The sequence below is a fragment of the Pristiophorus japonicus genome, chromosome 12 (genome assembly GCF_044704955.1).
Source record: "Pristiophorus japonicus isolate sPriJap1 chromosome 12, sPriJap1.hap1, whole genome shotgun sequence".
Classification (NCBI taxonomy): Eukaryota; Metazoa; Chordata; class Chondrichthyes; family Pristiophoridae; genus Pristiophorus; species Pristiophorus japonicus.
This window is the reverse complement of record NC_091988.1, coordinates 14,756,582-14,772,218: the sequence shown is the minus strand read 5'-3', so window position 1 is coordinate 14,772,218 and position 15,637 is coordinate 14,756,582. Positions and strand designations below refer to the sequence as shown.

At 42.4% G+C, this 15,637-nt stretch overlaps 1 protein-coding gene across 1 annotated transcript in view; it reads right to left on the bottom strand.

The window, feature by feature from the left end:
- LOC139277139 (FERM domain-containing protein 4B-like) overlaps positions 1-15,637 on the bottom strand; it is a 419,374-nt gene that overhangs the window by 191,319 nt on the left and 212,418 nt on the right. The window contains 1 exon segment of the mRNA XM_070895191.1: positions 7,337-7,402. Coding sequence (XP_070751292.1) covers positions 7,337-7,402 — 66 coding nt within the window.

The window sequence follows — 15,637 nt, the reverse complement described above, 5'->3', positions numbered from 1 at the left end:
GCAGTGTCTCCCCTTTGCCTGCCTCATGGCTTTGGAAAGGCTGCTGTGTGTGTGTAGAGGAAGCTGCAGATGTCCTTCTTGGACGACTCCGACCAGCTCTGGCCCTGGAAGGGGTGGCTTGAGAATGGGCAGCATCCTCCTGTGCGCCTTCAGTCGGAAGTGTCTGAGGCGATGCCGTGCTTGGCAGAAATTGCGGAGTGGCATCTATCTGTGAGCTGCAGAGGCAACATCAGTATCCTACTCTGAGGAGCCAGCGCTACTCCCCCGGGGCAGCACCCTACTTCCCCCACCAAGCTGCTGGACCACAGGCCGGTGGGCTATGGTGGAACCCTTACGCCCCCCCCCCGGGTGGACCGTCGTGGACACAGCCGCAATGGCAGCAGTCAGAAGTCGCTTCGCCTCCAGTGATACGGCATGACAGCGGCCACACTCTGGACGCCATCAGAGACGGAAGCAGTCAGAGGCTCCATGCCCTGTTGCCCAGAGTACACGAGCGCATTCTGAGCTTCCGGGGCAGCGGCCATCCTGTGCGAAGAAAGGTCAAGACGAACTGAAGACACAGCTGCAAAACCTGCCCTTTAAGAAGGCCAGGGAGCAGCTCCATTGTGAGCATGATGGCTTTGCGTCAACTGGATAAGAGGGGAATTTCGCAGTGCAAACACCATTACCACCGGGAATTAAGACTTCGCTCTGTTTATGACAAAAAAAAGGCAATTTCGATCTTATTACCGCCATAATCATATCAGTGGTAACGGATGGCCAACAGGGGTGTGACCACCCCGTTTCGGGCAGAGGGCAATTTTGGGCCTACAATTATCACAGTGGAAGGAAGGGCATTCAATAAGGGTGACTGGACAATAGGAACACTTTGGATAGGGCTGAGGAACACCAAAGGATACAAGACTCTGGTAGGAGTTGTCAATGCAGTTCTAGAATGTATTTAGGACCGTTTTCTAGAACAATATATTTTAGAACTGACAAGGGAGCAGACCATACTGGATTTAGTACCAAAGCAAAATTTGTTGACAATCTTGTGGAGGAAAACAATAAAATATTAACAGTACAAGGAAATCTAAAAATAAGTCAAGGGAGGAACAATGTGGATTGAATATAAGTTAAAAACATGTTAATGAAGAAAATAATGGGACTTAAGATAGATAAATCTCCAGGACCAGATGGTTTCCACTCCAGGGTATTAAAAGAATTTGTTAAGGAAATTCCAGATTCATTAATCATAATTTCCCAAAGCTCTCTAGATTTAGGAATTGTATCTTTGGATTGGAAGATTGAAAATGCTACTCCACTATTTAAAAAGGATGGGAGGGAGAAACCAGGTAACTACAAACATACTAGATTAAGATCAATTGTGGGGAAGTTACTGAAATCTATTATTAGAGTGAGAGACAGACTGAGCACTTGGACAAGTATAAGTTGATCAAAGAGAGTCAACATGGATTTGTGAAGGGTAGGTCATGTCCGACCAATCCAGTTGAATTTTTAGCAGGGGTCACTAGCATGATGGATAAGGGAGTGTCTATAGATGTTGCTTATATGGATTTCCTGAAAGTCTTTAATAAGGTTCTGCACAAGAGATTATTAGCAAAAATGGGAGTGCATGGAATTGGTGGTAACTTTGTGACATGGGTCAGTAATTGTCATAGAGATAGGAGACAGAGTAAGGATAAAGGGTTTTTTCTCTGTTTGATGGGATGTGATCAATGGTGATCCCTAAGGATCTGTACTGAAGCTTCAGCTTTTCACCATGTATATTTATGATCTAGATGAAAGAATAGAGAGTTATATTTCCAAGTTTGCAGATGACACTGTTAGTAGGGACAGTAAATTGTGTGCCTGGGAGCAGGAAGTTACAAAGGGACATAAACAGACGAATTGAGTGGGCAAAACAATGGCAGCTAGAGTTCAATGTGGGAAAGTGTGAGGGCATCCACTTTATATCAGAGAAAGACAAATCAGAATATTTTCTTAATGGTGAGAAACGAGGAGCTGTAGAGGATCAAAGAGTGTCCATGTACACAAATCACTAAAAGCACAGGTACAAAAAGTAATCAAAGAGGCAAATGGAATGTCATCCTTTATCTCAAGGGACTTGGAATTCAGAAGTGAGGAAATAATGCTTCAGTTGTAAGAGCCATGCTCAGACCCCATCAGGAGTACTGCGTTCAGTTTTGGACACCGGACCTCAGCAAAGATATGTTGGTCTTGGAAGGGCCAACATCGTTGTAAGCGACAACGGATCTTGCTTCACTAGTCTGGAATTCACCAGAATGATACCAGTGCTTAAAGGGTTAGATTATGAGGACAGATTGCATAAACTTGGCTTGTATTCCCTTGAGTTTAGACAGTTAGTGATCTATTCCAGGTATTTCCAATGATTCAATAGGGTAGATGCAATGATCTTATTGAATGGCGGAGCAGGCCTGAGGGCCTGTATGGCCTACTCCTACTCCTATTTCTTATGTTCTCTTATGCTCTAGATGCAGAGAAACTCTTTCCTCTGATGGAGAAATCCAGAACAAGAGAGTGTAATCTTAAAATTAGAGCTAAGCCATTTAGGAGTAAAATCATAAAGCACTTTTTCACACAAAGGGTAGTTGAAATCTGGAACTTGCTTCCCAAAAGGCTGTGGCTGCAGGGTTAATTGAAAATTTCAAGACTGAGGTTGACAGATTTTTGTTAAGAAAGAGTATCAAGGAATATGGAACAAAGATAAGTAAATGGGAATTGAAGTACAGGCAAAACATGATCTAATTGAATGGTGGAACGGGTTCAAGAGGCTGAATCATCTTCTCCTGTTCCTGTAATTATCCACCGAATTAGTGATCTGAGCCACGTTGCTGCAGAAAAATAGCAAGTAGGAGCCAGGAGTTTACTCATGGGAGAAAGAAAATCACAAGACCTGCCATACTGAACTTGTGTTGTTTACCCTCTAGTAAATGCTACAGAGCAATATAAATAAAGGCTAGGGAGTAGGCCTTGAGGACACACCGCCTACTTAACCGGGGATGATGCAGAGCATTGGGTGAACATGACTTTAAAAGGAATGAGTAGCTCTGGTGATCCCTGCTGGAAGTGTTCATGTATGTGACCATGCCCCGCCCTGCCTTGCCCTTCTGACTGGTGATAATGCTGGAAATTAAACCACTCTCTCTATTTAAATAACACATTGAATGCCCATTATTTTGTAGTAAGGCAGTATTATTGGGTAGTTAGAAAATTGATCTTGATTAGTGGGGTTCCACATAGGCCAGTAACAATTGATTGGCTTAGTGCCTCAAGCAATGTTAAAATAGACTGTGAGTCACCTCAAGCCAGATAGTTATTTTATTTGTGCACATGCCTGCCAAATATCCAATTTCTTTCAATAACTTACTAAACGTTATTAGTCTGAATATACCGTAACTGTGAAATAATAAAATATTGCAAGGTTCACCGATATGCATTTGACTGTTGATATAAAAACAGATTCTATCATTATTTTACTTGCATTTATTCTCTCTTTTATCATCGTTATTTTGTCTTTTTTTCTGTCATAAGAAGATAAGTTTCATTTTCTAACCTCAATTTTAATTGTAGCACCAGTATGAATTTGTATGAGGAATAAAGCTTTTAAGCTTTTAAGCTTCCCAATTAGCAAACAATTAAGTGATTTCCCTCAAACTATTGTAATAACCTAACACAGATCCGCTTGGTACAAAGTAGGGATGAATCCTCTGACCTTTCTTGTTGTGTGGCTTGGTGGCACAGCATGCAATGTATTTATCCACTGTCGTTGCGGGCGGGCACAGTCTCAGCAAGCTAATTTAAGCAAAGATTCTACTGGATATGAATTAATATCATTTTTAAATGACATTTTATTCTTTACTAATTCCTGCTAAGCCCTCTGGTGCCAACCACTATTTCCCTGACAAGAAGGCAGAGAGGTAAATCTGCAGTGGTGCCTCATCCGTGCTGTTCTATAACTAGCCACTGCAAAATGTAGATTAGTCTGGGTAAACTTGTCTGGGTGTAATTTGGTTTTGCTACAGCCTCCCTTTGAGGAAGTGCATCATTCTGATCTGCTCGGTTAATAACCTGGCAAAACCAAGTAATAGCAGCGTTTGAAATCTGGGTGTAAACCTATATTCTGGCCAGAAAAAGCAGCAAACCTGAGGACTGGGAGAAATTTAGAATTCAGCAGAGAAGGACAAAATATTTAATTAAGAGGGGGTAAATAGAGTATGAGAGTAAGCTTGCAAGGAACATAAAAACTGACTGCAAAAGCTTCTATAGGTATGTGAAGAGAAAAAGATTAGTGAAGACAAATGTAGGTCCCTTGCAGTCAGAATCAGGTGAATTTATAATAGGGAACAAAGAAATGGCAGACCAATTGAACAAATACTTTGATTCTGTCTTCACTAAGGAAGACACAAATAACCTTCCAGAAATACTAGGGGAACGAGGGTCTAGTGAGAAAGAGGAACTGAAGGGAATCCTTATTAGTCAGGAAATTGTGTTAGGGAAATTGATGGGAATGAAGGCTGATAAATCCCCAGGGCCCGATAGTCTGCATCCCAGAGTACTTAAGGAAGTGGCCCTAGAAATAGTGGATGCATTGGTGGTCATTTTCCAACATTCTATAGACTCTGGATCAGTTCCTATGGATTGGAGGGTAGCTAATGTAACATCACTTTTTAAAAAAGGAGGGAGAGAAAAAACAGGGATTTATAGACCAGTTAACCTAACCAAACTCGCTCGAGGGGAGACTGTCCAGAAACCAGGGAGACATGGTATTGGGGTAATGTATTGACGTGCATAGAGAACTGGTTGGCAGATAGGAAGTAAAGAGTAGGACTAAATGGTTCCTTTTCAGAATGGCAGGCAGTGACTAGTGGGGTACCGCAAGGTTCAGTGCTGGGACCTCAGCTTTTTACAATATATATCAATGATTTAGACAAAGGAATTGAATGTAATATCTCCAAGTTTGTAGATGACACTAAGCTGGATGGCAGTGTGAGCTGTGAGGAGGATGCTAAGAGGCTGCAGAGTGACTTGGACAGGTTAGGTGAGTGGGCAAATGCATGGCAGATGCAGTATAATGTAGATAAATGTAAGGTAATCCACTTTGGTAGCAAAAACAGGAAGGCAGAATATTATCTGAATGGTGAAAGATTAGGAAAAGGGGAAGTGCAATGAGACCTGAGTGTCATGGTACATCAGCCATTGAAAGTTGGGATGCAGGTACAGCAGGCGGTGAAGAAGGTAAATGGCATGTTGGTCTTCATAGCGAGAGGATTTGAGTATAGGAGCAGGGAGGTCATACTGCAGTTGTACAGGGCTTTGGTGAGACCACACCTTGAATATTGTGTACAATTTTGGTCTCCTAATCTGAGGAAGGATATTCTTGCTATTGAGGGAGTGCAGCGAAGGTTCACCAGACTGATTCCCGGGATGGCAGAACTAATATATGAAGAAAGACTGGATCGACTAGGCTTATATTCACTGGAGTTTAGATAAATGAGAGGGGATCTTATAGAAACATATAAATTTCTGATGGGATTGGACAGGTTAGATGCAGGAAGAATGTTCCCAATGTTGGGGAGGTCCAGAACCAGGGGTTACAGCCTAAGGATAAGGGGTAAGCCATTTAGGACTGAGATGAGGAGAAACTTCTACACTCAGAGAATTGTGAACCTGTGGAATTCTCTACCACAGAAAATTCAAAAGGGAGTTAGATGTGGCCCTTATGGCTAAAGGGATCAAGGGGTATGGAGAGAAAGCAGAATGGGGTACTAAAGTTGCAAAAATGATCAGCCATGATCATATTGAATGGTGGTGCAGGCTTGAAGGTACTGAATGGCCTACTCCTGCACCTATTTTCTATGTTTCTATGTTTCTATGTTTCTATGTTTCTACCATACTGTGGTATAATGCATTCATAAGAAGTTACCTGATGTGACTCACAAAGATCAGCATTTATTTAGTTTTATTAGTAGGGTAGATTAACAAGATGTGTATAGATTATTAAATACAATCTAGCATAGTCACAACACTGCAACTAATCTTATCACTTGAAGAAAATAAAAACTTCCATTCCCCTTGTGTAGGGTTGATAATTTACTTCTATCTTGTTAACCTACCCTATAGTAAAATAAATGGTAGGACACTTAGAAATGTACATGAACAAAGGGACCTTGGAGTGCATGTCCACAGATCCCTGAAGGTAGCAGGATGGGTAGATAATGTGGTTAAGAAGGCATATGTAATACTTGCCTTTATTAGCTGAGGCATAGAATACAAGAGCAGGGAGGTCATGCTTGAACTGTATAAAACACTAGTTTGGCCACAGCTGGAGTATTGCGTGCAGTTCTGGTCACCACATTACAGGAGAGATGTGATTGCACTAGAGAGGGTACAGAGGAGATTGATGAGGATGTTGCCTGGACTGGAGAATTTTAGCTATGAGGACAGATTGGATAGGCTGGGTTTGCTTTCTTTGGAACAAAAGAGGCTGAGGGGAGATCTTATTGAGGTGGTATCCAATTATGAGGGGTCTAAATAGAGTAGATAGGATAGACCTATTTCCCTTAGAAGAGGGGTCAACAACCAGGGGGCATAGATTTAAAGTAATTAGTAGAAGGTTTAGGGGGGATTTGAGGGGAAATCTCTTTACCAGAGGGTGGTAGGGGTCTGGAACTCACTGCCTAAAAGGATGCTAGAGGCAGAAACCCTCACCATATTTTTAAAAGTACTTGGATGTGCACTTGAAGTGCTGTAACCCACAGGGTTATGGACCAAGAACTGAAAAGTGGGATTAGGCTGGATAGCTCTTTGTCGGCTGGCGCAGACACAATGGGCCGAAATGGCCTCCTTCTGTGCTGTAAATTTCCATGATTCTATGAACTAAGGATTATTTATCATAATATATCACGCAATACAAGGGCCTGGGGAACAAGTGCATTGAAGTCGGTTGCTTGGCATTTGAATCCTTGATAATTTGTACACATAAAGGTCAACTGCATACAATATGATTTAAAAAATGAAGTGGGTTACAGGTCAAATATATAATCTTAGAATTATGTTAAAAAAAGCACTTCTGCTTCGCTGCTGTCGATTTACGATTCCATCTGAATCCTTTGTCTAACTGCTTTGCAACTATCCCTTATCTTACCTTTAGGTTATTGCATCTAATTTTTCATACATGTAGGTATGAAATTTTAATATTCATAATGTGCACAACTAATGAAAGAATGTGTTCAGAATTCCATTAAAATTGGTGAGGCAGTGCAGAATAGTAACTAATATGTCTGTGTGCACCGAGTTGTTTGTCAGACCTTACCTGAACCAGTAGCTCTAGTTTTCTGCCATCCAGGAGATTCACCTGACAGTGCCTGCCCTCTGTCATCTATAAGGTAAAAACAAGATGCATCAGACAGCCCAGTAAACTGCATTATATTGCAAATTATTGCAGTGCATTTGAAAATAGACCTGATCTTATATGATACCTGAATCAATCATCTCCTGGAATGGATAACGCATTTCTAGTATTAACATTTAACGATCTCCAACTATAAATTATTTATTAAGATGCTTATTTCAGCAATTCTTGTCTTTCTGCATGAAAGTGCTGAAAATAATGTTTCTTGTCAGCTTCTTTCTGTGTGTCAGGTCGCGCCCTGTAAACTCTGTGAACTACATGTCGATGAGCAATGGGATAGGGGGTTACTTGTACTACTGAAGGACAGCCAAGGAGAAATAGTTAATTACACAAAATTTTGGAACTAAATACCCTAAAATGTTATCGTGTCCATTTCCAATGCATCTATTTTTCATACTAGTTTGAATGTTATTTGATCTACACAAATGGTCTGAGCTGCAGTCACAATTCAGTAACTTACTTTGTACTGACAAATTATACTGATGATGTCTCATGATCCTATCACCAAAATTTCCACGATAAAATGTGTAATTCCTTTTACAATGTACCAAGCAAAAGTGTGGTTCAACCAAATTCTTGACTTGGGAAGACTAAAATAAGAAATATTGGGCTTATAATTGTTAATCAATGGGTTATTTTCCATATCACAACACTTTTTGCTTGTAATTTGAAAAAAAAAATGCACAATGTATCCCAATAGATCGATGTTTGATTATACTACCCCATATGCTGCTGCACCAGGAAGATTCCCAGATTTAATCTGTGCTGAATTAGCTCATCTCAACCAGGGTGGTATTGGGAGTACACCAACAGGTCTCCATGCCCTGGGATAGGGGGGACTAAAAAAAACATCAACCTTCGTTCATGCTACTGTTCACTATTGAGTGACCCCAGCTGGACAGTGTAGCCCCAACCATCCACTCGATTGTCCCCTGATCTTGGGCGGATCTGCAGGTGGAAAATTGGCCGGGGACCCATTCTATCAGCTCTTGCCTGTTACCACAATTTTCAGAAATTGGGACTTGGTGCGATTAGGACATGGGCAGCCGAGTTTTGGATGACCTCAAGTTTACGTAGGATAGAATGTGGGAGGCCAGCCAGGAGTGTGTTGAAATAGTCAAGTCTAGAGATAACAAAGATATGGATGACTGTTTCAGCAGTGGTTGAGTTGAGATGGGCGACGATACGGAGATGGAAATAGGCAGTCTTCGTTATGCCGCGGTTATGTGGTCGGAAGCTGATTTCAGGGTTAAATATGACACCAACTACGGGTAGATATGGTCAAAGTTGGCGGTAACGATGCCTTGACATCACTTGTCAAATTTTCCGTCATTATTTCTTTAAAAAACGATTACATTTGTCAAGCACAACTTGCATTTAACAAATCCATTCTGTCTTTTAAATATTGGCAAGATCAAAGTTATTGTTTTCGGTCCCCACCACAAACTCCATTCCCTAGCCACTGACTCCATCCCTCTCCTCAACATCTGTCTGAGGCTGAACCACACTGTTCACAACCTTGGTGTCATATTTAACCATGAAATCAGCTTCCGACCACATATCCGCGGCATAACGAAGACTGCCTATTTCCATCTCCGTAACGTTACCCATCTCAACTCAACCACTGCTGAAACAGTCATCCATATCTTTGTTATCTCTAGACTTGACTATTTCAACACACTCCTGGCTGGCCTCCCACATTCTATCCTACGTAAACTTGAGGTCATCCAAAACTCGGCTGCCCATGTCCTGATTGCACCAAGTCTCATTCAGCCATCACTCCTATGCTCACTGACCTACATTGACTCCCAGTTAAGCAATGCCTTGATTTCAAAATTCTCATCCTTGATTTCAAATCCCTCCATGGCCTCGCACAACCCTATCTCTGTAATCTCTTTCAATCCCACAACTCCCCGAGATAGCAACGCTTCTCTAATTCTGCCCTCTTGAACATCTCTGATTATAATCGTTCAACCATTGGTGGCTGTGTCTCCTGTGGCTTAGGCCCCAAGCTCTGGAACCCGCTGCCTAAACCTTTCTGTGTCTCTACCTCTCTTTCCTCCTTTAAGACGCTCCTTGAAACCTACTTCTTTGAACAAGCTTTTGGTCATCTGCCATAATTTTTCCTTATGTGGCTCAGAGTAAGAAATGTTGTTTTATAGTACTCCTGTGAAGCACCTTGGGATGTAAAAGATGCTATATAAATACAAGTTGTTGTTGTTTCTGTTGTTTCCTCGATCAGACCTCCTCAAAACCATCCTTCCCTGAGTCACTGTTTACCATATTTGTCCAATACTAAGTATCTATTGAACAGTCCCAGTGCCAGGGGGTGATCCATTCCTACACCCCAGTACCCTTTACTTTTTTATTTTATCCTAATTTTTTCTTTTGCAATGCCTCTGAATATCTCCCCTAGGCGGAGCCTTATTTTCTCCCGTTAAGTTTACTATTTTCAGCAGTTTTTCCCTTTCGTTTTACTTATTCATAACCGCTCCCCATATAAAATTGCCCAAGCTTAATTTATTTGGGATCCTTACAGCTTACAGACAGAAGGGAAGGGAAAATAAGGAAGGGAAGGGCAGAAGGAAGGGTTTGTGATATCTTATCATGTCTCCCAGAAAAATCCCAAAGTGCTTCATATCAATGAATTATTTTGAAGTGCAGTCCCTGTTGTTTTGTGCACAGCAAAACCCTACAAATGAGATGAATGGCCAGTTAATTGACTTTTGATTGTGTTGATTGTGGAACAAATGCTGGCCAGCGCAGTGAGAGGAATTCCCTGGTCTTCTCCGAATAGTGCCATGGGATCTTTAATGTACATCTGAGCCGTTGCAAAAAGCAGATGGGGCCTTGCTTTAACATTTCATTTGAACCTCTGATAATGAGAAAAGGCAATATTCTGAATTTATGCTGGTCCCACTTGCCTTCGTATAGATGTGTTGCATTTCATATCTCATTGTCGCTGTTATCGTTATTGGATAGAGATGTAGAGATACAAACAGGGTCAGTGCAGGGAACAGTGTGACTGAGTAAATTGGATTGCAATGGAAACATTCTTAAAACTCAAATGTAACAACGTGACTCTATAATATGTACTTGACCTCTTGTACTTCTTCGTGTATTGATTAACCGTTTATCTTTTGTTTTACTAGGTCGTCGGGGTGCCATATTAATGACACTGAATTATAAATCAGGAAGAGTTGGTTAACACTTTGCTTCAGAACATAAGAACATAAGAAATAGGAGCAGGAGAAGGCTATCTGGCCCCTCGAGCCTGCTCTGTCATTCAATAAGATCATGGCTGATCTGCTCCTTTACAACAACTTGCATTTACATAGTGCCTTTAACATGAAAAAATGTCCTGAAGTGCTTCACAAAACTGAAGTCCCTCATCCCTGGTGCCATTCTAAGAAATCTCCTCTACACCCTCTCCAAGGCGTAATCAGAAATAAATGAACGGCTAGTCAAAGAAGGATATATTAGCACGGGTGAACAAAAGCGTGGCCAAGATGGGTTTTAAGGAGGGGCTCAAAAGAGGCGAGGGAGAGGGGCTTAGACAGGGAATTTCAGCGAATGGGGCTTAGACGGCTGAAGGAACGGCTGTGAATGGTGGGGCGAAGGGATGATTACACACAAAAGGCCAGAGTCGGAGGAGTCGAGAGTTCAGAGAGGGGCGGAGGATATTATAGAACTGGAGGAGATTAAAGAGATAGGGATGGGTGAGACCATTAATGGATTTGAACATGAGCATGAGAATTTTACATTGATTGCACTGGGGGAGAAGTGTAATGCGTTTTGTAAGGAAGAATGAGGAGTGGAACATCAATAAAACAGTACAATTTTAAAGGGGCTGCAGGGACAGACTGTTAAAAAAAGCATTTGGGACCCTTGGCTTTATAAATAGAAGTATAGGGTGTAAAGCAGGAAGTTATGCTAAACCTTTATAAAACATGGTTAGGCTCCAGCTGGAGTGCTGTGTCCAAATCTGGGTGCCTCACTTTAGGACGGATGTCAAGGCCTTGGAGAAGTTGCAGAGGAGGTTTATTGGAATGGTACCGGGTATGAGGGACTTCAGTTATGTAGAGAGTAAAGAAGCTGAGGTTATTCTCCTTAGAGCAGAGAAGTTTGAGGAGATTTAATGGAGGTGTTCAAAATTATGAGGGGTTTTGATAGAGTAAATACAGAGAAACTGTTTCCAGTGTCACGAGGGTCGGTAACAAAAGGACACAGATTTAAGGTAATTTGAACAAGAATCAGTGGGGAGGTAAGGAGATTTTTTCAGGCAGACAGTTTTTATGAACTGGAATGCACTGCTTGAAAGGGCAATAGAAGCAGATTCAATAGTAACTTTCAAAAGGGAATTGGAGATCATCATCATAGGCAGTCCCTCGGAATCGAGGAAGACTTGCTTCCACTCTAAACATGAGTCCTTAGGTGGCTGAACAGTCCAATACGAGAACCACAGTCCCTGCCACAGGTGGGACAGATAGTCGTTGAGGGAAGGGGTGGGTGGGACTGGTTTGCCGCACGCTCCTTCTGCTTGTTTCTGCATGCTCTCGGCGATGAGATATCGAGGCGCTCAGCACCCTCCCTGATGCACCTCCTCCACTTAGGGCAGTCTTTGGCCAGGGACTCCCAGGTGTCAGTGGGGATATTGCACCTTATCAAGGAGGCATTGAGGGTGTCCTTGTAACGTTTCCTCTGCCCACCTTTGGCTCGTTTGCTGTGAAGGAGTTCCGAGTAGAACGCTTGCTTTGGGAGTCTTGTGTCAGACATGTGGTCGATGTGGCCTGCCCAGCGGAATTAGTCGCGTGCGGTCAGTGCTTCGATGCTGGGGATGTTGGCCTGGTCGAGGACGCTAATGTTGGTGCGCCTGGTGACAGACTTGAAAAGGAAAGCAAAGTGCTGGGGAAGGAGCAGGGGAGTGGAACTAATTGGATAGCACTTTCAAAGAGTCGTCACAGGCACGATGGGCTGAATGGCCGCCTTCTGCCCTGTATAATTCTATGATCATTGGTGATATGTCTCATTTAAAAGCAGCTTTTCACAACCAAGTGGAGAAAAATAAAGATAAGAAATGGTAGCTAGCTACACATTGCACAACAGCGTAATTTTCTTGTTCACACTCTCTCATTATAATTCTGAAGAAGGGTCATAAAAGTGACAGAACAGATGTGTTTTATGGCTTTGACAAGTTGGAATGTTGTAAATTTCATTTGCAGGTTTCAGTGGTGTCATGCACGTGGCATTGTTGAGAAATCCCCAGGCTAACAGCATGTGGTTTCAATCTGACAGATGGGTCCCTTAATGAAATCCAGGTTCAAAAGGTTGACTGCAGAATTTTCAGTTTGATTTCCCAAATAATCGTGCTCTCTCCTCTTCTACGGAAATGGTTAGGTGTAATGTGTTAGAAACATAGAAATTAGGTGCAGGAGCAGGCCATTCGGCCCTTCGAGCCTGCACCACCATTCAATATGATCATGGCTGATCATGCAACTTCAGTACCCCATTCCTGCTTTCTCGCCATACCCCATAGAAACATAGAAAGTAGGTGCAGGAGTAGTTCAACAGAAAATAAATGTGAAGTGCACAGCCGAAGATTCAGATCATACTACTAATGGAGTGGTCCACTGAATGTTGTGGGAGCAACATCAGTTGGCAATACAGTTGAAGGCACGTGTACATATTTTTATATAATAGACTTTTTATAATTTATAATTTTTAAAATCCTGTTTTAAACCTTAACTGAGAACTCAATTATTTGTCTGATTTTAATAAAGAAATAACCATTGGAAATAATTGTAATGAAACTGAGGCTATGTACAGAGAAAATAAAAAAAATAAAAATGATATGCACACATTAATAAGAAAGCGAGACTATAAAAATATCATGCTTTATTACTTCCTGGCCTGGCCCAATGCTAGCTGATACTATTACTTGATATTCGATGCCTCTCTGCAGTCTTTGACATAGCCGACCATTCCATCCTCCGATTCCTGTCCTCTATGTTCCAGCTCAGTGGGACTGTCCTTGCTAGGTGCTACTCTTACCTGTCCAATCATGGCCAGATCATCTCCAGCAATGGCTTTGCTTTCTGACTCTGCACCGTTCCCTCTGGAGTACTGCAAGGATCTATCATTGGCCCCTTCCTCCTCTTCATCTACATGCTGCCCCTTGGCAACATCCACTGAAGATATCAGGTCAAGTTTTAGATGTACGCAGATGAAACCCAGCTTGACCTCTCCAACTCCTTCCTGTCTTGTGCCCGCTGCCTCCTCACTCTTGCTGGTGTGAGGGTGGGGCTTCATTTAAAGCCTGCCGGCAAGCTGCGGCATCAAATGGGTTCACTTTGTGCTCATTTGTACCTTGAAACTGTAATTGGGATTTTAACCACATCATAGGACCCTTCATTTGCATCTTACAGGTAGCCTCTCACCTGAAACCATTGGGTGCACAGGCCATCCATCTTAGGAATCTGTCCCAAGATGGCAGCGGCTGGAGTGGCAGCATTATCAGTAAGTGGTATTTTAGGGGCATTACTGCTCCATTAGTGTCAGCTGTGGCTCAGTTGGTAGTGCTGTCGCCTCTAAGCCAGAAGGTTGTGGGTTCAAGTTCCACTCCAGCGACTTGAGCACAAAAATCTCGACTGACACTCCAGTGCAGTACTGTTGGAGGTGTCGTCTTTCGGATGAGATATTAAACCGAGGTCCGGTCTTCTCTCTTAGGTAGATGTAAAAGATCCCATGGCACTATTTCGAAGAAGCACAGGGGAGTTATCCCCGGTGTCCTGGTCAATATTTATCTGTCAATCAACATAACAAAAAAAACAGATTATCTGGTCATTATCACATTGCTGTTTGTGGGAGCTTGCTGTGCGCAAATTGTCTGCCGCGTTTCCCACATTGCAACAGTGACTACTCTTCAAAACAAACTTTATTGGCTCTAAAGCACTTTGGAGTGTTTGGTGCTCATGAAAGGTGCTATATAAATGCAAGTCTTTCATTCTTTCTTTTATTTACACCTGGCGGAGGCAACAAAATCAGTTTTTTGTTTCTTCTCTTGTTTCTTAGCTCAAAAATAAGTAAAAGAGGTGACGATGGATACAAGTGTAGTTACAACATTTATTTCTAGAGGGGTCTGGCAGCATGCGAGAACATTTTGACACTTCATTTGGTGCATTTTTCAGTATATTAAAATGTATAATTACATCTTGTTCATCTAAAAAGACTGGGGGGCTAGACTTTCCACTATGATCGCAATCGCCCAAAAATGGGCAATATTTCCGGCCTTAGTGCTTTTTTTATTTTCAGGATCGCTGGAATATCGCCCCTTTTAAAAACCGCTAGTTTCACCTTTTTAATTTGGGCGATAGCCTTAGCGATGTGAAATGGGCCTTAGCGATGTGAAATGGGCCTTAGCGATGTATTCAGTCGTGCAAGGCTGCCGTCCATAGAAATGGCCGTTCTGCGCATGCGCGTTTCTTTCAGGCAGAGAACTTTTCCTGCGATTCAGGAGGTCAGGGGTCTTCTGTGCATGCTCAGAAGGTAAAGGGAGGGAGAGAGAGAGAGAGAGAGAGAGAGAAGGAAGGTTTGTGAGGAGTCTATTTTTGAAGGAATTAAGAAGCAGATAAGATGGAGCTGGAGCATGAGGAGTCGGAAGAATGTTGAGGAGGTTGCAGGAAGAAGGAGGGAGAAAGCCTTCTCCGAAGAGGCGACCGAGATACGAGTCCACAAGGTGGAGACTCGGTGTGGCCATTTAACCCGAGGTGGGCGTGGGAAACCTCCCCCCTCCCCCCCCCGGATATACCAGCCAATATGGGCGGATATTACTGCTATAGTGTCATCTTTGGCCCACGATAGACGAGAGGCAAACCAGTGCCACAAGTGCTGGAACAGTCTTGTTTCATCGGCAAGAGTATTAAATTATTACATTTATAATTGTAATGATGCACTGACTCATTAATTAGAATGTAAATCTGCCGGATTGTAATGAAGCTGGATAATCTTGGGTAGCTTCCCTGTTAAGATTTGGACTGGGGTCGAAACCCGCGCCCTTTTACTCTCATGTTGCTGAGATATCTTCAACTTAATTGACAATATTAATTATTATTTAAATGCTTTGATCGAAAATTGGGCCCAAAGGAATGACTGGAAACAGAGAAACTGCAAACACTCGGCATTTCTACCACTTTAGTTTAGAAG